General features: G+C 41.0%; 1 protein-coding gene across 1 annotated transcript in view; it reads right to left on the reverse strand.

Annotated features, from left to right (window-relative positions):
* Positions 1-1,776: 1,776 nt before the first annotated feature.
* Positions 1,777-25,562, reverse strand: part of LOC137632857 (uncharacterized) — a 24,100-nt gene continuing 314 nt past the window's right edge. Inside the window, exons 2-8 of the mRNA XM_068364953.1 lie at positions 19,213-19,345; positions 16,271-16,571; positions 15,884-16,105; positions 8,925-9,098; positions 8,239-8,338; positions 7,674-7,803; positions 1,777-2,021 (exon numbers count right to left, since the gene is read on the reverse strand). Of these exons, the coding sequence (XP_068221054.1) occupies positions 1,923-2,021; positions 7,674-7,803; positions 8,239-8,338; positions 8,925-9,098; positions 15,884-16,105; positions 16,271-16,571; positions 19,213-19,345 (1,159 nt within the window). The 3' untranslated portion in view covers positions 1,777-1,922. The remainder of the gene's footprint in view (positions 2,022-7,673; positions 7,804-8,238; positions 8,339-8,924; positions 9,099-15,883; positions 16,106-16,270; positions 16,572-19,212; positions 19,346-25,562) is intronic.

A 25,562-nucleotide genomic window follows, 5' to 3' on the forward strand; every position in this document is an offset into this window, starting at 1 on the left:
CTACCTTGATGCAGATCACTCTGATCTTGCAGAAAGTGAGAAAACTTCTGGAACCCAAGAAGCCTTGCTTGTGATACTCAAACAAGAACCCAAAAGAGCGAAGGGAACTGAACTTTGTGCTAGCGTATTATTCCCGTCGTCGAAGAAGGGTGTAGTTTTACGTTCCCAGAAGGAAAAACTGTTAAAACTCCATCAACTCTAAAATGTATCACTAAGTAGTGTAAGCCCAAGAGCGAGGAGAGACAATCTATGCTGTCTAGGAGAGAGTGCTCTTTTGAGTATCTCCCTCTCATGGAAGTGGTTGCTGATTTAGAAGCCTAGCTGTCGAACATTAAAACAGCGAAGGTTGCTATTGATAAGCAACTGGGGATTCTCTAGCCTTTGAAAACGGCGGTTGGCAGCTGACAAATCGGAGATCTGGTAAATCTGATATCTACCAAATTGGAAAACTGGTGACCCGCAAGCATGGGGTCAGCGATCAGCATGGCTATCAGTGATCTTCGAGCTGATGCTATGTGAACTGGTAATCGAAGCTGTAGGTAGGTACTCAGGGATCAGAGATCTAACCTTGAAGATCGGGGATCAGTGATCAGTGATCTTCAAGTGGTTGACGATTGCCAATTGTCGGCGATCGGCAACTACTGTAACGAGCTAGCAATCGGTGATCAGGTTTTAATTGATCGACGCAATTACATTCAGTGATCTGATGATCGCTGAACTCAAGTCGACAATCAGTGTGGTGACGATCGGGATCATCTCGCTCGTGACTGTGATCATGATCACGAGCGCCTTGCTCTAGAACGTTGAGCAGCTTGTGTGAGAGCGTGAGCTTCCCGCTCATGAGTGTGAGCGTCTTGCATGAGAGCGTGAGCGTCTCGCACGAGAGCGTGGATGTGAGCGTCTCGCTTGTGAGCGGGAACGTCCCGCAGGAAAGCGTGAGCGTTTCGACGAAAGAGTGAGCGCCCTGCTTGTGATTGTGAGCATCTATCTCACAATCGTGAGCGTCTCGCTTGCGATGTGAGCGTCTAGCTCGTGATTGTAAGCATCTAGAGCTTGTGCTTGTGAGCGTCTAGATCATGATCGTAAGCGTCTAACTCGTGACCGTGAGCGTCGAGCTCATGATCGTGATCGTCTAACTCGTGAGCGTCTAGTTCGTGACCGTGAGCATCCAGGTAGTGATCGTAAGCATCTTGTTGAGGTCATTAGGAGTTTAACAGGGGTCATATTTTTTGCTTCTGTATGTGATCAAAGTGCTTTGACATTTCCCAGGAAACTAAACCAGCCAATTTTGTTATAGGAATTTCCCCCCTCTTTAAGATAGGCTCTTATTTAAGGATGAAGATTTGTAGTCGTGGGGGAACAAATCACAAATTTTAAAGCACAGTAATTTGTGCTTTTCCTACCTATGCAACCCTGAGTCTCTTAAGTTACACTTCCATCTTCAACCACCCTTTAAGTCCTAGGTTTAAGGTCAAAGTGGGAGCTCAATGGCCACTCAGGTAGGTGGCCTGCAATTACTGCGACCTTGTTAAAGCTTAACAACCGTATCCAGCTTCGCTTAAAGTATGCTTCTATTAAAGGACTTCGGTTTGTGTAGTTAGAAGAAATACAAATTATTTGAAAAATGCGATATTTTTCATCATATTCATAAATTTGGGGGATTTCCAATGAATTTTGTTACCTAGCATAGCATTTTTAGCAAAATACATTACTCTACATTAATTGAGTAGTATTAAAAGAGCTATTCAATTACTTTAGGAAAAAGGTTATATTTATTATTAGCATATCGAATACAGTAAGAAAACATGCTTGTTTTCATCTCCACTTTTCAAATACAATCACTATTGATAACAATGAAAACCATGTTTAGTTTTCAAGAGAAGCCGTGCAAAGAAAACAATGGTAACTAAACGGATCTTTGTTCAGTCATCTCCATCAGCACGATACTTGATCCAAACACTTTCCAAAGCAAAGGCGCTGAAAGCCAGCAGCATCCCTCCACCCCATATGACAGCGACTCCCTGAAAAGATGTTTTGTCAGTATTATCAATTTGTCCAGAATGGATAAAATGTGGAAAAATCTATGAAAGTACAGTATGTAAAAATATTTGTGGATTTTTATTTTCATGGAAAAAGATACTTTAACCCTTTTACCCCCAAAGGACGTACTGGTACGTTTCACAAAACACATCCCTTTACCCCCATGGACGTACCGGTACGTCCTTGCAAAAAACTGCTATTTACAATTTTTTTTTTTTTTATATAATTTTTTGAGAAACTTCAGGCATTTTCCATGAGAATGAGATCAACCTGACTTCTCTATAACAAAAATTAAGGCTGTTAGAGCAATTTGAAAAATATATACTGCAAAATGTGCTTGAATAAAAAATAACCCCTGGGGGTTAAGGGTTGGAAAGTTCCAAATAGCCTGGGGGTAAAAGGGTTAAGTTATTTCAAACTTGCCAGTTATATGAGGTAAAGCGTATTCTAATCCAAGTGGAATGGGAATTACTCTAGATGTTTTAATGGATGATATCAGTATGAAACCACGTCCCCACTCTTTGGTATTATCACCGTTATGAATTAGAATATTTTTTAGGTAGAGTTATACAGTAATCTGTTCCTATACACAATACACACCCTCAACCTTCATTAGGAGTATGACTTCAGCGAAACTGGAAGGGCCATTAAGCTTTCAACGAGGTAAACGTAGTTGGCCGTCGTGTGGTGGTCATTCCCCGCCCACCCAACAGGTAGAGCAACCCTCTGGCATTCTGCTGGACTGGGGTTCAAGATCCTCTCAAGCTAGATAATTTCTTGTAGTGTCTGCAACCTCACCATCCTTATGAGATAAGGATGGGAGGATTGGAGAAGCCTATAGGTCTATTAGCTGAGTCATCAGTAGCCATTGCTTGGCCCTCCCTGGTCCAAGCTTGGGTGGAGATGGAGCTTACCCACTGATCATATATATATATGTATATGGTCAGTCTCTAGGGCAGTGTTCTGCCAGGGCATTGCCCGTGTCCCTTGCCTGTGCCATTCCTGAACAACGTTTAAACATTTAAAGCTCTTTTGCTTTCTCATTTTAGTGTTTGTCTCTACTGTGCTGTATGTTAATGATGTTGGCTCCTTGGTTAGACGTGCAGTTTTACCCTGGCAAACCCCGCTGGATGAATAAGACTGGCATAAATCTTCCTCAGCTTTGTAGGTTTTGCAGGGGGCCGGACTGCTCGCAGTCTCTCCCATGGGACAAATGTAGGGAGTGGTCTCGTGTACAGTGGGTGAGGAATGCTAAGAAGAGAAAGTAGCAGTCTATGAGAGATTCATCTGCATTGGACTTGGCAGGGACCAAGCTGATACCAAAGAAGGTCTTTTGATTCCTTCCTAGCTTCAAGGATGAAACCCTCTGTCTCCTTTGTCTTTCCGCTGTTGGGTCTTCTGGAGTAATGCGTAAGGGAAAGAGAGTGTCTGCCCCATGCTTGGTTGAGTCCTTTAAGAGAGATAAGAGTATTGCCTTACACAGGTGAAGTACTGTAATCCCATTGCTGTGTCTACTGTTGACAATTCTCACAAAGACCTCAATCTTGGTAAGTTGTGGCCTTCTTGAAGTGTTGATGGTGCTCTTTGGTCAGAGAAGCATCTAGAGGCCTGCCTCCCAGTGGGAGAAGTTTGGGTGTCGTAGGAAGAATAAGTCCAAAAGAGATCTCTCTTCCCCGGAGTCTTCCTCAGGGGCAAAGATACCTATAACTTCCTCTTCCCGCACCCTAGGCCTCTTTCTGAAGCTCCTCCTCGCCTGTTCTCCTCCAGGGGGGCGATTGAACAGGAGTGCAGACCAGCTTACTTCATGGCAACCTTGGGGTACCGGGGCTGTTGTTGCTTCCCCTAGAGGAACACCTTTGCCTCAGGCCGCCGGGGAAGCATTCTCTCTTTCAGATGTGGTGCAGGCATGGCCACCCCGGGGAGTTACTGAACCCCCTTCCAAAGAAGCTTTATTTCAGCTTCTTCAGCGTGGTGTGCAGAGAGATCCTTCATCTGCGCCCATTGTTGCCTCTACTGCTGATGCAGTAGCTCGTTGCGAGGCCCAACTCTCGCCCTCTCCTGGCCCTTCCACCCTGTCTCGTGGTCATCGCTCCCACTCGCCCATCCAACGGCCTCCTGCTGACGACAAGTCCTCCCGCCATCTTCGGATCTCATCGTCCCTTAATGATCTACAAACTTCTTTTTCATCCAACAGGCAACGTTCCAGCCCTTGTGACAGGCACTCACCTGCTGTTGATCTTCAATCTACGAGTAATCGTCAGTCTGTGGCCCACTCTCCATCTGTTCGGTGCTCGCCAGCATGAGACCAGTCATCTTCTCGCCCTTCCTGACGATCACCCTCAAGACGTCGCTCCTGGCACTCTAATGAGCATCGCCGCAGATTTTGTGATCAACAATCATCCTCACGAGCTCAACACTCCTCTCCACAAACCTGACGCTCCTCATCAGGCTCTTTGGCAAGATACATTCCAACAACAGTGGGACAACATTGACGTGTAGGCCATTCTCCCGTTCTGTATGATGAGAATGGTGCTCAATAAAACCAGAGCATCCAACAACCTACTGATAACATTCAGAGCAACACTGTGGCTTCATGCAGAATGGTTCCTGGACACTCTGCAACTCCTAGTAGATCTTCCGAGAGAACTCCCTCTACGACAAGATCTACTCAAGCAACCACTCGCGAACATCTTCCACAAGGCAGTTCCATCTGTTCGGCTTCACACCTGGAAACTATCTAGCATCTCCTCTCTCAGAGAGGCATTTTATAACAAGTTGCGGGAAAGATGTCTGGGTATTCGCAAAAATCGTCAGCCTCAGTATACAATACCAGGCAAAGTGGACTGTCATCTGTGGTTGGTGTTGTAGAAGGGGTATATCTCCCATGGATGCCACTACCGTATACCAACAATAGCAGTTTCTTGTATACCTTCGTGAGGAAAAACTCCTCTTGGTCTCGCCAGTGAAAGGCTATCGCTCAGCCTTAATTATTATTATTATTATTATTACTTACTAAGCTACAACCCTAGTTGGAAAAGCAGTATGCTATAAGCCCAGGGGCTCCAACAGGGAAAATAGCTCAGTGCGGAAAGGAAAAAAGGAAAATAAAATATTCTAAGAAGAGTAACAACAATAAATATCTCCTATATAAACTATAAAAACTTTAACAAAACAAGAGGAAGAGAAATAAGATAGGAGAGTGTGCTCGAGTGTACCCTCAAGCAAGAGAACTCTAACCCAAGACAGTGAAAGGCCATGGTACAGAGGCTATGGCACTACCCAAGACTAGAGAACAGTGGTTTGATTTTGGAGTGTCCTTCTCCTAGAAGAGCTGCTTACCATAGCTAAAGAGTCTCTTCTACCCTTACCAAGAGGAAAGTGGCACTGAACAAGTACAGTGCAGTAACCCCTTGGGTGATGAAGAATTGTTTGGTAATCTGTGTTGTCAGGTGTATAAGGATAGAGGAGAATATGTAAAGAATATGCCAGACTATTCAGTGTGTATGTAGGCAAAGGGAAAATGAACCGTAACCAGAGAGGAGGATCCAATGTAGTACTGTCTGGCCAGTCAAAAGACCCCATAACTCTCTGGCGGTAGTATCTCAACGGGTGGCTGGTGCCCTGGCCAACCTACTACCTACAAAGCTTAGTCTTTAGACTGAAAGGAGTTGACCTTTCCCCATCATTGGAGCTTTTTCTCCTCAGGCGAAGTTATGAGATCACTCATCCTTAGTCAGAGATAAGACCTCCTCCTTGGAATGTGGTTCGCGTTTTGCGGTCCTTAGAGGCACACCCTACGAACCATTATGCCATGCAACAGACCGTAATCTCACTTTGAAGACAGCGTTCCTACTCGCTTTAGCTTCCGCAAAGAGAGTTAGTGAACTTCATGGTCTCTCATACGATATCGCCCATTCAAGGGGATGGGGGGAGGTGACACTCAGCTTCATCTCTGAGTTTATTGCAAAGACTCAAAATCCAGGGGTACTGGACCCTACATTCGAGTCCTTTCAGATTAAGAATCTCTGTTCTGTAACCAATGACCCAGATCAACTGTTACTCTGCTTAGTGAGAAGTGTGAGATATTATCTTAAACGCACTTCAGCAACTTGTCTCCTGCTGGCAGCCCTTTTTTTTCAGTACAGGTAGAATTAAGAGGAATGTCACCAAGAATACTATCTCTGCCTGGATTCGTAAAATTATAGACTCTGCATTGAATCCTAACCCTCCTCCAGCTCGAAAACCCAGAGCTCATGACGTCAGGTGCATCAGTACATCCTTGACTTTCAAACATAACTTTTCTTCAATTCAGGTATTATAAGTGGGCGTGTGGAATCATCAGACGACCTTCATCCTCCACTACCTGCAAGATGTGTTACAAAGGAACCTCGATACATTTTTTATTGGTTCTGTGGTGGCTGCATAACAAGTGGTTTAAGAATACATCAGGCTCCTTGTTGGATAAGTAGCTGATGGTTGAGGGCATTGGTTACCCATGATTAGTCTGGGATGAATGAATAAGAATGACTGGCTCTTTTCTTTTCTTCAACTTCCCCTCTTGGGGAACAGCGCCATGGGTCCCTCTGCAAGCTGGCCCCACCTTTCTGTAGGTGGGAACCATTTCCCTTGTGAAGCGTAGCATAGAGTTTATACTTTTACATGTCCCCAATGCCTCTTGCGAGGTAGGCATTGGGAAACGTCTGTGTGTAAATTATGTATTCCTATTTTTAAACTCAGAATTTGCTGACCTAGACGTTCTTGTGCTATCTCTCACAACCACACAGGTTGCTCAGGCCGCTATCAATATTCCTTTTATGTATCACTTTAGCTAGGTGTCAAGGTTTCCTCTAGTCACAGTCAAACACTGTACAGAGAAAACCCGGGTCAGTGACCAAGCCTGTGGTCGGACTTACCACCCTCCTAACAGGCGAATCATCCCTATACAGTACATAGCATGAGGTTTGTTAGTCCAGGAATGAATGACAAATTTGGAAGTAATTTGTATTTTTCTTAACTAGTACAAACATGTAGCTATTTATACAAAATGTTCCGCCATCACCTGTCCCCCGATAAGTTTTACCTGCAATAAAAATGTGACATAGTTCACCAATGTGTGAATAGCTGGTGGGGGGGGGGTGTACCCCTCCTCACTACTAGTGGACGGGTAGGGTTGTCACCTCGCATTTAAGTCTTAATGGCTAACCCTCCAGCTCTGCCAAAAGATAATCCCTATAAATAGCTACCGGTTTGTATTAGTTGGGAAAAATACAAATTACTCCAAATTTGTTATACTGTACTGTATTACTTTAAAGTTTGTGATTTTATCTTATCATTTAGGGTGGGGTGGGGTTTTAATTTAGTTATTTATTTGGCTTAGGGTTGGGTTCAGGTAATTCTCAATTTTTATTCAGTGGACAGTATGATTGGATAGGCTCAATTCTCTCTCTTAATGTGAGATACTATTACCAAAATTACGGAATGATTTTTTCATGAAATTTATGATTGCTTTGGAATTATTGGAATATAAGTTAATAAAAATCCTTAAGGAGACATTGTGGCTTTTGTAGTGTACTGTAGTTTTCATACTGTATACCTACAATATAAATGCAACTCTAATTGGAAAAAACACTTACCCAAATATTCTCTAAATGTATGGGGTCTTGTAAGTACACTTTCATCGGAGGATTGGCACATGCTGTGACATTATCTATGTTCTGGGATACCCAAAGATTGTATAAGCCGGCTTCAACCACTTTACGTATCCTTTAGGAAAGCACTTAGATTAATCATTATGCCATACAGTATATGTAATATGAATTTTATATGCAGTACAGTAGCTGTAAAAAAGGGATTTTGACGAAAGAAAAATCTATTTCTGGGCGAGAGACCTGTGCCGCTCAGTGAAATGCTCCTTTTACATCATTTCTAAGGTAAAAACTGCTATAAAATTACCAGAGAAAAAGTTGTATAGGAATGCCAGGTTGAACCCAGCTCGCTCACCTTATAAGGTGTCGGTATAATACTGGGGCGTGATAAATCACAACCAGAGGTCTCGCACCATTTAGATATCTCCTCTCAATATCCCAGTTACAGCGAGGTGAATTTTATATGCAGTACAGTAGCTGTAAAAATACACAAATCCATACATGTAGCTACTGTATTTATAATATAAATAGCTCATTGTGCGATTATCCTTACCGGACATTGATTGCGGGTGTGAGTAGACTGCCTTTCTGCCAAATCATCGAATACACGAATGGTATGAATGTTTCTTTTGCCAGGTAGAAATCACATCGACCTAAAGGTTGGAAAATCAGAAAGTCAGATCATTGCAGCGTTTAATTTAAGGGATTTTGACGAAGGAAAAATCTATTTCTGGGAAGAGACCTGTGACGCCCGGTGAAAGAAGTCCTTCTTTACACTTTTCTAATATAAATCTTCCAAATATACTAGAGAAACATAAAAGCATGGAATGCAGAGGTTACAACCCTCGTGCGATCACCTTGTGGGTGTCGTGTATACAACAGGGGCGTGTGAAAACCACTATTCACAGGCTGTCTTCCATTTAGATAATCCCTTCATCAAAGGGAAGGGCCGTGACAAATTTAAAGAAGATTGAGACATGATTTAATTACCACAATACAGTCAGACCAAAGTGAAGGAAGATTTCTTAGGGGTATAGAAGGGGGATATTTGGAATGTTCATCTTATTGAAAAAGCGTAAATATAAAATTTATGAGTATTTATTTTATGAATATATCGAATTTCAGTAATATTTTTTATAAATAAGTCTCTTGGATATCAATGGTGTTATTTCTCAGCGATAAAATTAAGATATATAATAATAGCTTGTTTTAGTACTGTTATAAGAAAGAAGGGTTGACCTGTCCTGGAGAATTCCTTTGCTCTGTAGTATAGAGAATTCGTTGTGTCGAAAATCTGCACGTGGTCTCCTCTCAGAATCTTATCGGAATAAGAGAGGAAATTCCTCATTTTATAATCAACGTATCTGCCTGCTTCCCCAACCTTGTTGAGCTCATTGATGTCACCAAATGGAACTTGCTGTTGCCAAAAGATATTGAAAAAAGTTATCTTAATTTTTCCCAACACAACTGCCTATTTTTGACAGAAAATCGTTGTGATACTAATTTTCAATATTTAACTTAGCCGGTGATTATAATAGCTGCAACTCTGTTGCTCGACAGAAAACTCTAAGGTAAAACTCGCCAGCGATCGCTACACAGGTTGCGGGTGTGCCCAACAGGGCCATCTGTCGTCCAGATACCCAGTACTCAATGTAAACAAAGACTCAATTTTCTCTCTGTTGTGCTACCGACAAGACGTACTTACTCGCTGTTGCTAAATTGGATTTGTTTTCACAACTAATTGGTGAAGTACATTATTCTAGTTTTGAGCTTTCGCTGTGCAGGCTTTCTCTTCACAAATCCTTGAACTCTTTTTGATTACGGATTCTTTGTTGATGACTTTTTGATAGTTTTTGAATTCCCCTTTGACCAATTCAAAATGGCTGACCCTTCACAAGTCCCAAAATTTAGGAAGTGCAATGCTAGGGACTGTTCAAGGCGTCTTCCGAAGGCCTCTATCGACCCTCACACTGTTTGTTCCAATTGTCGGGATAAAACCTGTCAATTGGAAGATCGATGTGAGGAGTGCGTTGGGCTTTCGGAATTCGATTTTATCGAATTCCAAAAGTATACACGTAGGCTAGAGAGAGATAGAGTTAGGAGAAGTTCCTCTCGTTCTATTGACATTTCCTCTCCTCATGCCCCACAACCTATTCCTTCCCCTGTAGTGGTTGCTCCTAATCCCCCTTCTGGCACTCAGGAACCTTCGATGGCTGATATGATGCGTGCCATCCAAGCTCTGGGTGAGAGAGTTGAGTCCCTGGCTAGTGACCGTAATCAGCTCATGGCGGATGTGAAGGAGCTGAAGTGTAAAAGTGCAGTGGGAAGTGTTAAAGTGAGTGATAGTGTTGTGGATAGTGTTGCGCTTGAGGGTTCGTCTGTTCGTGCCTGTCGTCCTCCTAGTCCGGGACCTCTTGCAAGCTCCCAAGTCCAGGGGAGAAGCAATGTCGTACGACAAATGGGTTCGAGAGGCTTTAATCAGCGAACAGACGTTCCCTCCGTGGTATCGGGCGTATCTACCCAAGATCGCCCCTGCCTAACAAAGACGAGAGAGCCCATTTATACCTCGTCTTCGGAAGGTGTTTCTCGCAAGAAACCATGGACCAAGGTCTCACGACCGTTAAAGCGCAAGTCGGTTCCTTCCGCACAAGTCCAACGGCCCAGCTGTAGCCACTGGGTCAGTTCGGACTCGCTGCAGTCATCAGATGACTGCTCACCTCCTAAGAGAGGCAAAGCGGTACCGCTTCAGACAGTTACACCGTCTGTCGCCGCACCTGCTCCTGTAGACCCTAAGTGGTCTTTACTGCAAGACATGCAGTCTCAACTAACGTCGCTTATGCAGGACTTTCGTGCGGAGAAGGTTGCTGCCGCACCAGCTAGTGCAGCTCCTTGCCTACAACCACCCACACGATCGGTTGTGCGTCGTGGGGACGCTGAGGTAACCTTCTCACGCACTCCAGTTGAGAGAGTTCCGCCACCCATGCGTTCCAGTGTGATCTGCCAGCCGCATGGTGACGTTCAGCGACGCACGGAGGTATCCGTTGACGTTCGTGAGGTTCAACAACCGTCAGAGTTGTTTTGTTTTGACGCGGTGCGTCAACCTCCGCAACCCAGTGTGGTTGCCACTGCTCACCCACATCAGTCTAGACAGTCTGGAGTAGACGCTGTGCGTCCCCGCGCTGCTATGGTTGTTGCCAGCTCACAGACTGGGCAGCAGTTCCATGACGTTGCGTCCGGCTCAGTCACGCATGCACCCGTGCGACCGGACTCAGCTAACCAGCCGTTAACCACTCCGTTGCCGTTCCCTCATCAGTTCTCGGATGAGGGACTTTCTGATGATGATGGTGCTGCACACGTAGATGAACCGCATTCAGAACTGGACGAGCCTAAGTCTACGCAACCCTCTTTGGACTTTAGGAAAGTTTTGGCCCTGTTCAAAGAGATGTTTCCGGACCAGTTTGTGTCTGTGGCTCCGCGTTCTCCTCCGTCAGAGTTTGTGTTAGGCATGCCGTCAAGCACTCCTGCCTTTACTAGACTCGTCCTCGCACGCTCGTCCAAGAGAGCTTTGCGGGTGATAGGAGAATGGCTGCAGTCCAAAAAGAGTTTAGGGAAGACAGCTTTTACGTTTCCCCCTGCTAGACTCTCTTCTAGATCGAGCGTCTGGTATGCCACGGGAGAAGTTCTCGGCTTGGGAGTTCCTGCCTCTGCCCAGGGCGACTTCTCAAGTCTTGTAGACTCTCCCCGCCGCCTAGCCATGAGACGCTCAAAGATATGTTGGTCATCTTCGGACCTGGACCACCTTTTGAAAGGTATATTTAGAGCCTTCGAGGTTTTTAACTTCTTAGACTGGTGTCTAGGAGCTCTAAGCAGAAAGATCTCTCCGACGGAGAAGGAGACTTCCTTGCTCATTATGTCCTGCATGGATAAGGCCGTACGTGATGGGTCTAATGAGCTTGCTGCATCTTTTGTGTCCGGAGTCCTTAAGAAGCGTGAAAACCTATGCTCATTCCTTTCAGCTGGAGTTACACCATGCCAGAGATCCGAACTTCTGTTTGCTCCTCTTTCCAAGTGCCTTTTTCCAGAGGACCTGATTAAGGAAATTGCCGCTTCTTTGATACAGAAGGATACTCACGATCTTGTTGCGTCCTCTGCTCGCAAAGCCACCCCTTTGCCTACCTTGTCAGCTAGACCAAGGATGGACACTCCAGCGTCCCGTTTTATTCCGCCCTTTCGTGGCAGAGCCTCCAGCAGAGGAGGTTCTCGTGCCGAAGGGAGACGTGGAAAGAAGAAAGGAACCAAGTCCTTTAAGGGCAGAGTCTGACTGCCAGCTTCTTCAGACAGCAGTGGGAGCCAGACTCAAGAACTTCTGGCAGACCTGGGAAAAGAGAGGCGCAGATGCACAATCTGTGAAGTTGCTCAGAGAGGGGTACAAGATCCCGTTTGTACGAAAACCCCCTCTAGCAACGTCTCCCATCGATCTCTCTCCCAGGTACAGAGAGGAAGACAAGAGACGAGCATTGAAACAGGAAGTGTCTCTCTTACTAGAGAAGGGAGCGGTAGTCAAAGTCCTGGACCATCAAACCCCGGGATTCTACAACCGTCTCTTCTTGGTGTCAAAGAAGACAGGAGGGTGGAGGCCGGTGCTAGACGTCAGTGCGCTGAATGTCTTTGTCACAAAGCAAACGTTCTCCATGGAGACCACAAAGTCGGTTCTAGCAGCGGTCAGAAGGGAAGACTGGATGGTCTCGTTAGACCTAAGGGACGCCTACATCCACGTCCCCATCCACCCGGACTCCCAACCTTTTCTGAGATTCGTTTTCGAAAAGGTTGTCTACCAGTTTCAAGCCCTGTGCTTTGGCCTAAGCACAGCTCCTCTTGTGTTTACGAGGCTGATGAGGAATGTAGCCAAATTCCTTCATTTAGCGGACATCCGAGCCTCCCTCTATTTGGACGACTGGCTTCTCAGAGCTTCTTCCAGTCGTCGCTGTCTGAAGGATCTAAAGTGGACTCTAGATCTGACCAAGGAATTGGGTCTCCTTGTCAATATGGAAAAGTCACAAGTGGTCCCATCCCAAACTATTGTGTATTTAGGGATGGAGATTCACAGTCTAGCTTTTCGGGCTTTTCCGTCGGCCCCCAGAACAAGCCAAGCCCAGTTATGCATCCAGAACATGCTGAAGAAGGAACGATGTTCAGTCAGGAAGTGGATGAGTCTGATAGGGACACTATCATCCCTGGAACAGTTCGTGTCATTAGGAAGACTACACCTCCGTCCTCTTCAATTTCACCTAGCATTTCACTGGAAAAAGGACAATACGCTAGAAGCGGTCTCGATCCCCATTTCCGAGAAGATGAAGTCTTGCCTGACATGGTGGAAGGACAGTATCAGCCTCAGAGAGGGTCTGCCCCTGGCTGTTCAGACTCCCAACCACGTTCTCTTCTCGGACGCATCGGACGTAGGCTGGGGCGCGCCATTAGACGGTCGGGAATGCTCGGGAATATGGAACTCGAGTCAAAGGACAATGCATATCAACTGCAAGGAGCTACTGGCAGTACATCTGGCCTTGAAAAGCTTCAGGTCTCTCCTTCAAGGCAAAGTGGTGGAGGTGAACTCGGACAACACCACTGCTTTGGCGTACATCTCCAAGCAAGGAGGGACCCACTCACTGACGTTGTACGAGATTGCAAGGGACCTCCTCACCTGGTCAAAAGGTCTAAACATTTCGCTAGTAACGAGGTTCATCCAAGGCAACTTGAATGTCATGGCAGATTGTCTCAGTCGGAAGGGACAAATAATTCCAACAGAATGGACCCTCCACAAGGATGTATGCAAGAGACTTTGGGCCACCTGGGGCCAGCCAACCATAGATCTCTTCGCAACCTCGATGACCAAGAGGCTCCCAATATATTGCTCACCAATCCCGGACCCAGCAGCAGTTCATATAGATGCCTTTCTCCTAAATTGGTCACATCTAGATCTATATGCATTCCCTCCGTTCAAGATTGTCAACAAGGTACTGCATAAGTTCGCCTCTCACGAAGGGACAAGGTTGACGCTAGTTGCTCCCCTCTGGCCCGCGAGAGAATGGTTCACCGAGGTACTTCGATGGCTAGTAGACGTTCCCAGAACTCTTCCTCTAAGGGTGGACCTTCTACGTCAGCCACACGTAAAGAAGGTACACCAAGGCCTCCACGCTCTTCGTCGGACTGCCTTCAGACTATCGAAAGACTCTCGAGAGCTAGAGGCTTTTCGAAGGAGGCAGCCAGAGCGATTGCTAGAGCAAGGAGAACATCCACCCTTAGAGTCTACCAATCGAAGTGGGAAGTCTTCCGAAACTGGTGCAAGTCAGTATCTGTTTCCTCGACCAGTACCTCTGTAACTCAAATAGCTGACTTCCTCTTATACCTGAGGAAAGAACGATCTCTTTCAGCTCCCACTATCAAGGGTTACAGAAGCATGTTGGCATCAGTCTTCCGTCACAGAGGCTTAGATCTTTCCAACAATAAAGATCTACAGGACCTCCTTAAGTCTTTTGAGACCACGAAGGAGCGTCGTTTGGTTACACCTGGTTGGAATTTAGACGTGGTACTAAGATTCCTCATGTCAGACAGGTTCGAGCCGCTACAATCAGCCTCCTTGAAAGATCTCACCTTAAAGACTCTTTTCCTGGTATGCTTAGCCACAGCTAAAAGAGTCAGTGAGATTCATGCCTTCAGCAAGAACATCGGATTTTCATCTGAAACGGCTACATGTTCTCTACAACTTGGTTTTCTAGCCAAAAACGAGCTACCTTCTCGACCTTGGCCGAAATCGTTCGATATTCCAAGCTTATCGAATATGGTTGGAAATGAACTAGAAAGAGTCTTATGCCCTGTGAGAGCTCTTAAGTTCTATTTAAAACGAACTAAACCTTTACGAGGCCTGTCTGAAGCTTTATGGTGTTCAGTTAAGAAACCATCTTTGCCTATGTCAAAGAATGCTTTATCCTATTTTATCAGACTGTTAATACGAGAAGCTCATTCCCATCTGAGTGAGGAAGACCAAGCTTTGCTGAAGGTAAGGACACACGAAGTTAGAGCTGTCGCAACTTCCGTGGCCTTTAAACAAAATAGATCTCTGTGAAGTATAATGGACGCAACCTATTGGAGAAGCAAATCAGTGTTCGCGTCTTTTTATCTTAAGGATGTCCAGTCTCTTTACGAGGACTGCTACACTCTGGGACCATTCGTAGCAGCGAGTGCAGTAGTGGGTGAGGGCTCAACCACTACAATTCCCTAATTCCATAACCTTTTTAATCTTTCTCTTGAAATGTTTTTATTGTTGTTTTTGGGTTGTCCGGAAGGCTAAGAAGCCTTTCGCATCCTAGTTGATTTGGTGGGTGGTCAAAGTCATTTCTTGAGAAGCGCCTAGATTAGGGGTTTTGATGAGGTCCTGTTGTATGGGTTGCAACCCTTGATACTTCAGATCCTAGGGGTCGATCAGCATCCTAAGAGGATCGCGAGGCTCCGTAAGGAAGACGTACTTAAAAAGGCAGAGTAATTGTTCAAGTCGACTTCCTTACCAGGTACCTATTTATTTTGTTTTTGTTATTTTGATAACTTCTAAAATGAAATAAAAACTCTTAGCTCATAATAATGTAAACATATATTGCTGGTCTCTACCCACCCCCCTGGGTGTGAATCAGCTATTATAATCACCGGCTAAGTTAAATATTGAAAAATGTTATTTTGATAATAAAATAAATTTTTGAATATACTTACCCGGTGATTATAAATTAAAGGACCCTCCCTTCCTCCCCAATAGAGACGCAGTGGAACGAGGAGAAAATTGAGTCTTTGTTTACATTGAGTACTGGGTATCTGGACGACAGATGGCGCTGTTGGGCACACCCGCAACCTGTGTAGCGATCGCTGGCGAGTTTTACCTTAGAGTTTTCTGTCGAGCAACAGAGTTGCAGCTATTATAATCACCGGGTAAGTATATTCAAAAATTTATTTCATTATCAAAATAACATTTTTCTAATCTAATGCGATATCGGAAAACTTAAAAGGTATTATGATAAACTGTACGTAGCACTATTATACAGTACTGTACACCATGTCAGTACATATAGTTAATGATACTAGTGGCATACAAACATATGATTTAAATTCTGAATGTCTTTTTAATAAACATCCCCGGTAAACTTCAAAGGAACTCGCCTGGACAGTTGCTAAGTAAGACGTCCTATGTTCTATTATGATCTTCTTATTTGTATCTTCAATGAGGTCTCTCACAGTCTGTATAGGATGCCCTATGTAGCGTAGAGCCATCATGGACTTAAGGTTTCCGCTATAACTTGAATTCAACAGAAAAGACACCAGGATCCAGCTTCCAAGTAGGGGCTTCTGCCATACACTCCATGTATTCCTTGCAAGGGCTGTATTGCAAGAGGCAGCATTGGAGTTTTCATTGCAGACATTAAGTGATATATTTTTTTTGTATTGAATGTTACAATTATATTGATAATAAACGAGAACGAGCACCATTTACCAGAATAATAAAGCAATGAATGAGATAAATGTAAGTAGAAATATATACTCACCATGATCCAACGGAGGCTGAAAATATTCAAATAGAATCCTACCGAACTGTTTCTGCCACGAAGCCTCTGGTTGAAGGAAGTGTTCGAAAAGGAAGTGAACAATGCAAACAATAAGAAGCGATGCTATGAGTGAGGCCCAGACTGTATTTTTCAAGGGCATTAAGAAGCCCCAGGGGTTGATAGCGGCACTACCTCTTGCCGACAAGATGCCCAGAGTATCAAAGAAGAACGGGACGGACATGTCGACTGCCTGGAATCTGCTAAGGATTGTGGTGAAGGGACCAAGGCCCATGTCCACTTCCTTTGAAAAATAAGAAGAAAAGGAATAGTTGTTAAGATTTAGCTCCTGACTAATGCTCAGCATTAGAGTAGAGATTCTATTTTCTCTCAAATGAGAAACTAAGTCTTTTAGATTTAGTTGTATATTAAGAACTGATACTTCTCTCGTGTTCTTTTGCTTGGACCATATAAATAGTATCTGCTTGGGACAAGCGCAATGTTACAGAGTACCACCAACCTTCCTATACACTTGTCCCACCATTCCGGACCAGGTGCCGTTGGGCGATCTAGAACCCCAGGAACTATCCGAGGGCACCACCAACTTGTAACTGTTTTGGGAGAAGGTCGTGATGTAATATATGTATAATATTTACTTATACTGGAATTTACATATGAATATGAGGTACATAGTTGTTATTTGATTGTTGAAGGGTGCAACTGAGGGACAAAAAGTTTGTGGTTTAGCAATCTCATCCCTTGCAAGTTGCTGAAAATTAATTATCATTAAAAAATAAGGAAATGGCCTGAAAGGTCAAGCAGAAATTGATAGCCATTTCAATCAGTGGAATGGTTTATATATATATATATATATATATATATATATATATATATATATATATATATATATATATATATATATATATATATATATATATATATATATATATATATATATAAATAGAAGAAGGTTTTAAGAATTTAGGTTATGAATATGGAGGAATTATAATTAATGAGGAATACTTTAACAACTTAAGATATGCAGAAGACATAATTCTATTAAGTGAATCATGGTAGAGATTACAATATATGATAGAAGATTTGAAAAGAGAAAGCAGAAATGTAGGAGCGAAAATTAATATTTGTAGAGCGAAGATATTGCTTAATGAAAATGCAGACACTACAAATACGGCTTATGGACAAATCATTAGAGATTACCAATGAATATATTTATAGGACAGACAGTAAGTGTTTCCCCAGGACATGAGACCGAAATTAAAAGAAGGATAAGCACGAGGTGAAGAGCTTTTGGTAATCAGAATGAGATTATGAAAAGTAAAATGTCACTTTCTCTAAAAAGAAAAGCATTTAATCAAAGAGCTATGAAAATAATATTGAGGGGAATAAGAGTAAGAGACAGAAAAAGAGCAACATGGATACAAGAGCAAGCTAAAGTAGAGGATCTTTTAACATGTAAGAAAAGGAAATGGACACAGACAGGACATATAGTGAGAATGAGAGATAATAGATGGATATTAAGAATAACAGAATGGGTCCCTAGAGATTGCAAACGAAATAGGGGGAGGAAGAGAAGACGGTGAATTGACGAGCTAAGAAAATTTGGGGGTCTAGGTTGTCATAGAAAGACCATAAACAGACGCGATTGGGAGAAATTGTTTGAGGCCTTTGCCCTGCATTGGACTATTTATGGCTGGGGATGATAATGATACAGGTACCATATGTGTGTGTGTGTATATATATATATATATATATATATATATATATATATATATATATATATATATATATATATATATATATATATATATATATATATATATATATATATATATATATATATATATATATATATATATATATATGTGTGTGTGTGTGTGTGTGAAAAGGAGTATAGACATTTGTATATTCATTTGTACTTTGATCTTTGAAGCTGTGATTATTTTGTAGATCAATCGTCACTGTTTTTCATCAATTGTCATTCTCTCTCTCTCTCTCTCTCTCTCTCTCTCTCTCTCTCTCTCTCTCTCTCTCTCTCTCTCTCTCTCTGACCACCACCACCAACAAAGAAATTTACATACACGATTCAACTTACGTAAAATTTAGGGAGGTGGAAAGCACCCCAACCATCTTGGCCAGGGGTCCATAAATAGGATAAAGTGTGGGGATGCCCTCCTTCACGGCCTTCGACAGGAAATCTTCGAGTCTCATAAAGACGTGGCTATCAATGGGCACCATCGTAATGATGACGGACGGGGCTTCAGGGAACCTGGGGATCAGTTGGAATGAAATCTTTTGAAATTATTATTATTATTATTATTATTATTATTATTATTATTACTTGCTAAGCTACAACCCTAGTTGGAAAAGCAGGATGCTATAAGCTCAGGGGCCCCAACAGGGAAAATAACTCAGTAAGGAAAGGATAAAAGGAAAAAGGAAATATCCTGGGAGCAGTAACATTAAAATAAATATTTACTACATAAACTATATATATATATATATATATATATATATATATATATATATATATATATATATATATATATATATATATATATATATATATATTATATATTATATATAGTTATAACTAAGGAGACGACGAGATTCAAAAATACCCTGGAATAGTTTTTTGGTCAAAGAATTTTTATATCTTTGTAAAATATATCTCCTTTATTATAAAGGGGATATTTTGGACGTCCGGTTCTGATGACTTGTTGGGTTATTATACATATTTTAATAGGCAGCCATTGTAAATCAATTAGTAAAGGAGTGATCCTTTCTCTGGGTGGGACACCTTTTATCAGTCTTTCTCATCTGTTTATGTGTTGCAATTTCTTAAGTTGCACTTTTGGTAAATTATAGTAAATGGAGTTGCAGTAGCCAATCCTTGTATTAACACAGTTTATCACAAGTTTCTTTACAGAATGTTTATCCAGGTACTTCTTTATGAAAGCAATATTTCTCAGATGATAGCCAGCAGTTTTCACTACATTATTTATTTGGGTATTGAAAGACAAGATGCAGTCAGGAGATACTTTTAGATCGCGAACTTTTCTGGATATAAGGGCAGAGTTATTCATGTTTATTTGAATGTCACCCAAGTTTCTTACAGTTTGTCTTTCAAATAACCATAAACTCTGTTTTATTTTCATTTAATTTTGGATATTTGATTGTCATCCATTCCCTAACACTGGCAAGAATTCGGTTTAGAGTTTCAGTAGTGTCGTCTATATCATTTATAGAGAAGTAAAATTGTGTATCATCTGCAAATAGTTTGAACTCCATTCCATGCCTTTGTAGTATTTTCGACAGACCAATAGTATAGATACAAAATAAGATTGAGCCCAGTACACTTCCCTGAGGCATCCCTCTGTTTCATGGTTCATATGATGACAAAGAGTTTCCTATTAGCCCACAGTAATTTCTGTCAACCAAGTAGTCTTTCAGGTATTCAAAAGCTTGATCTTCAATATCAACGGACCTTCTCACATGTTCAGAGATGTCCGACTATACGCGATGATGCTCTGGGGAACAAGATTTCTGGTCGTGAGAATGTCGAATGGGGGAACCTTACCCTACCTTACCTTACCTTACCTCTGCTGGTTTAAGTAAAAGGAGGATGGTGTGTGCACCTATAACGTAATGAGACAACCTGGGTAGGAAAAATCTCTCCTCTCGGTGCCTTAGTTGAATATTGAATAGGCAATTTGAAATGGGCCACATGTTTACCTGATCAGCTTGATTCTGGTTACGGTTCACTTTCCCTTTGCCTGCTCATACACCGAATAGTCTGGCCTATTCTTTACATATTCTCCTCTGTCCTGATACACCTAACAACACTGAGATTACCAAACAATTCTTTTTCACCCATATGGTTAACTACTGCACTGTAATTGTTCAGTGGCTACTTTTCTCCTGGTAACAGTAGAAGAGACACTTTAGCTGTGGTAAGCAGCTCTTTTAGTAGAATGACACTGCAAAATCAAACCATTGTTCTCTAGTCTTTGGTAGTGCCATAGCCTCTGTACCATGGTCTTCCACTGTCTTGATGCACTGCTGGTTTCCTTATCAAGGAGTGCTAGTTCTCACACATAATAAAACTCCCAAGTAAGAATGAAATTTATAAGAAATGCTAAATATTTCGAGTTTCGCCTCCTCCGGGATAAAAATTCATGTCAACACACACTTTCACTGAAACTCATGTCAACATACATATTTACTGAAACTCGTGTCAACACACACATTTACTGAAACTTATGTCAACACACTTTCACTGAAACTCATGTCAACACACTTTTATTGAAACTTGTGTCAACACACACTTTTATTGAAACTCGTGTCAACACACACTTTTACTGAAACTCATGTCAACACACTTACTGAAACTCATGTCAACACACTTACTGAAACTCATGTCAACACACACTTTTACTGAAACTCACGTCAACACACATTTACTGAAACTCATGTCAACACACACTTTACTGAAATTCATGTCAACACAAACTTTTACTGAAACTCATTTCAACACACACTTTACTGAAACTCATGTCAACACAAACTTTTACTGAAACTCATGTCAACACACACTTTACTGAAACTCATGTCAACACACTTTTACTGAAACTCATGTCAACACACACATTTACTGAAACTCACGTCAACACACACATTTACTGAAACTCATGTCAACACACACTTTACTGAAATTCATGTCAACACAAACTTTTACTGAAACTCATTTCAACACACACTTTACTGAAACTCATTTCAACACACACTTTACTGAAACTCATGTCAACACACTTTTACTGAAACTCATGTCAACACACACATTTACTGAAACTCACGTCAACACACACATTTACTGAAACTCATGTCAACACACACTTTACTGAAATTCATGTCAACACAAACTTTTACTGAAACTCATTTCAACACACACTTTACTGAAACTCATTTCAACACACACATTTACTGAAACTCATGTCAACACACACTTTACTGAAATTCATGTCAACACAAACTTTTACTGAAACTCATTTCAACACACACTTTACTGAAACTCATGTCAACACAATCTTTTACTGAAACTCATGTCAACACACACATTTACTGAAACTCATGTCAACACACACATTTACTGAAACTCATGTCAACACACACATTTACTGAAACTCATGTCAACACACACATTTACTGAAACTCATGTCAACACACACATTTACTGAAACTCATGTCAACACACAATCAATGAAATCACAATAAACAATAGGACCGACGAATCCTCAAGAAATAGGGAATATCTTGAGCGTTTCGCTTCATGTAGGATAGAGGTCAATTCTCCTAAGATGCAGTTGCTTGATTGTGCTTCCAATTCACGATGCAATTGTCAGATGAGGGAACCCAGGTCTTTGACATACGACTGTTCATCTAAAAGTCTATAGACAAAGTCCTGGCTTGCCTCACCTGACTGGGGAAAGGCTGACTTGGTCTCGATGTCTGAAGAATTTCAAAGTTTTTAATATTTCCCAAAGACTTGAGGTTTTGATAATTCCTGATACAATTTGCAGTTCAGAAAGTAATTCATTTTCTAAATCATATTTTATGATTTGAGATGAGAATTTCTTATGGATCACTGATGTTGAAATACAGAGATGCCTTTATCATGAACCATAGAAGGCTGATGATTTTAATGTTTTGAAGTAGGTTGGCCAGGGACTCAGCCACCCGTTGAGATACTACCGCTAGAGAGTTATGGGGTCCTTTGACTGGCTAGGCAATACTACATTGGATCCTTCTCTCTGGTTCCGGTTCATTTTCCCTTTGCCTACACGTACACCTAATAGTCTGGCATATTCTCTACATATTCTAACTCATACACCTGACAACACAGATTACCTAACAATTCTTCTTCACTCAAGGGGTTATGCACTGTAATTGTTCAGTGGCCACTTTCCTCTTGGTAAAGGTAGAAGAGACTCTTTAGCTATGGTAAGCAGCTCTTCTAGGAGAAGGACACTCCAAAATCAAACCATAGTTCTCTAGTCTTGGGTAGTGCCATAACCTCTGTACCATGGTCTTCCACTGTCTTGGGTTAGAGTTCTCTTGCTTGAGGGTACAGTCGGGCACACTATTCTATCTAAGTTCTCTTCCTCTTGTTTTGTTGTAGTTTTTTTAGTTCATATAGGAAATATTTATTTTGATGTTACTGTTCTTAAAATGTTATTTTTCCTAGTTTCCTTTCCTCACTGGGCTATTTTCCATGTTGGAGCCCCTGGGCTTATAGTATTTATTTTAATGTTACTGTTATTAAAATGTATTATTTTTCCTTGTTTCCTTTCCTCACTGGGGTATTATCCGTGTTAGGCCCCTTGGCTTATAGCATCCTGCTTTTCCAACCAGGGTTATAGCTTAGCAAGTAATAATGATAATAATAATAATAATAATAATAATAATAATAATAATAATAATAATAATAATAATAATAATAATAATAATAATAATGTTACTAACGGTCGAGACGAATAGCAGTAAGTTGAATATTTGAGATGATGTCTCACTTTGAAAGTAGTGAAAACAAGAGGAATCAACATTGTAAAAGACGTGGCAATGAGATTGCCTTGGCTAGTTGCCATCCACGAGTCGTGTGTATGACAGACAAGAAAATATTGTCTGCAGGCTTTTCCATACTTTATGATGTCTGTAATTTGATGTGCATATTTTATACTAATGATCTTATGATTGGTAGATTTCTGTTATTCAAGTTACAATTAGAACACTTAAGTTAACTGCGAATATATTTGGTGAACAAATTAAAATTTTGGTGAAGTATTCATGATTTTTTTTTTCTAGAATAATAAAATTGGAATGTTTTTAAGTCACAAAAATAATAATTCAATTTTAACCAGTTTTTTTTTTTTTTTTTTTATAATCGTATAGTGCAATAGTCACTGAATTTACATTAGCTTATAAACTTACAATGAAAGATGAACATAGTGACCACATTTGAAATTAACGATTTTTTTTTAATCCGGGAGTATATATAATAGCTCCATCCTACGGGACATAAAATGTATTTAAGACCCAATTTAGCCTCTTTTTAGTTTGGTCAGAATAATTTCTTAGCTTATGTTGATGATTATCTAGCTTTAGTCATGGTTAAAATGTGTTCAGGATAGTTTCAAAGGGGATATGTGTGGTCATGGTATAGTTTAGTGTAAATGTATGTTCATGGTAGTTTGTTATCTATGTATGATCAGGATGGTTTTTTGAGGACCTAAATTATATGTATATATATATATATATATATATATATATATATATATATATATATATATATATATATATGTGTGTGTGTGTGTGTGTGTGTGTGTGCATATATATATATATATATATATATATATATATATATATATATATATATATATATATATATATGTGTGTGTGTGTGTGTGTGTGTGTGTGTGTGACGTGTTTTATTTTGTCGATATTTCTTGGAGACACACACACACACATATATATAAATACATATATATATATATATATATATATATATATATATATATATATATATATGTGTGTGTGTGTGTGTGTGTGTATGTGTATGTATTATATCCATGAAAGAAAAAGTGAAGACTTGATTGGAGTTAGTACTTTCGTCCATCAGGGACACCAACGGACTCAACAATGAGAATACATATACAAAAACATCGTTTTCATACAGGAGAAGGGGATCCCATAGCTGTCAGTTTCTAGATAATTCCATAAAAAGTCAGTTTTTAGGTAAAAGAATAATACAGGATTAACGGAAAACAGACCAGGGCTTAAGCAGACCATACATGCAGAGGACTGGTGCGCTGATTTGACGCACAGTGTCACGTGTCAGCTTTCGTGATTTTTACACACACACATACACAGGACGTGTTCTTCTTTGTCGAAATTCCTGTTCAGGATAAGGTCTTTTAAATGAATGTGGATGATCATGGTCAGATTTCTCTATTGGAAATATGCGATCACTAAAAAATGTTTCCAAGATTTTTATTTTCATTATGAATATAATTTCGAAATACGAATTTCTTATTCTTTGTAGGGCACAGGATTTATAGTGGAGATATAAATGCAGGATATATAAATTCTTCTTTAGTATGTATATACTACTGCAAGATACACCTTTTCAATTTTAGGTTACAGGACTAATAAACCATATTCAGAAGTAATAATAGTGTAGAATGTATGTACAGGGTACTGTATTTTTAATATAAATGTAGCTTTGGGATAATCATCATCATCATCATTTCAGCCTTCAAAAGTCCTTTGTTGGATGTAGGCCTTCCCCAGGTTTCTCCACAGACTTCTATCGCAAGCTATTCTGTGCCACTGTTGCTTATGTTGGTCTAAGTCATCTCGCCAGCGGGTTTTTTTTTTCTTCTTCGGTTTCTTGTGTATCCTCGGGGTGTCCAGAAGGTTGTTCGTGATGTCCATCGGTTGTCTGTCATCCTAGCAATGTGCCCTGCCCAGTTCCATTTGAGCTTGCTAATGGTTTCAAGGATATCCATTACTTTAGTTTTTTGACGTATCCATTTAGCTGTTTTTCTATCATTCCATGTTAGATTTAGCATAATTCTCTCATGTGCCCTCTGCATTGTTCGTAATTTAAGGGAAAGCTTTTTTGTTAGATTCCAAGTTTCGGCGCCATAGGTGACAGTGGAGAGGATACACTGATCATAGACTTTCCTTTTTAAGATGATAGGAATCTTCTTATTTTTTAACACTGTACTGGCTCTTCCAAACGCTTGCCAACCGAGGGTTATTCTTCTTTTTATTTCGATCTCTTTACAGGCGTTGTCCTAGGTAGATGTTTGGGATAATACATGATACAATGTTGATTTAGTGTAAATAGTAGTGTATGCCTCAACTTTTGTTACATGTTAATGTATTTTGGGTATTGTAGGATACAATGGTTTCTTAGTTTAGATACGTATGCAGGGATACTGTATTATTATTATTATTATTATTATTATTATTATTACTGCTTGCTAAGCTACAACCCTAGTTGGAAAAGCAGGATGCTATAAGCCAAGGGGCTCCAACAGGGAAAATAGCCCAGTGGGGAAAGGAAGCAAAGGAAAAATAAAATATTTTAAGAAGAGTAACAACATTAAAATAAATATTTCCTATATAAACTATAAAAACTTTAACAGAACAAGAGGAAGATAAATAAGATAGAATACTGTGTCGGAGTGTACCCTCAAGCAAGAGAACTCTAACC

This window comes from Palaemon carinicauda, chromosome 42 (assembly GCF_036898095.1).
Source record: "Palaemon carinicauda isolate YSFRI2023 chromosome 42, ASM3689809v2, whole genome shotgun sequence".
Taxonomy (NCBI): domain Eukaryota; kingdom Metazoa; phylum Arthropoda; class Malacostraca; order Decapoda; family Palaemonidae; genus Palaemon; species Palaemon carinicauda.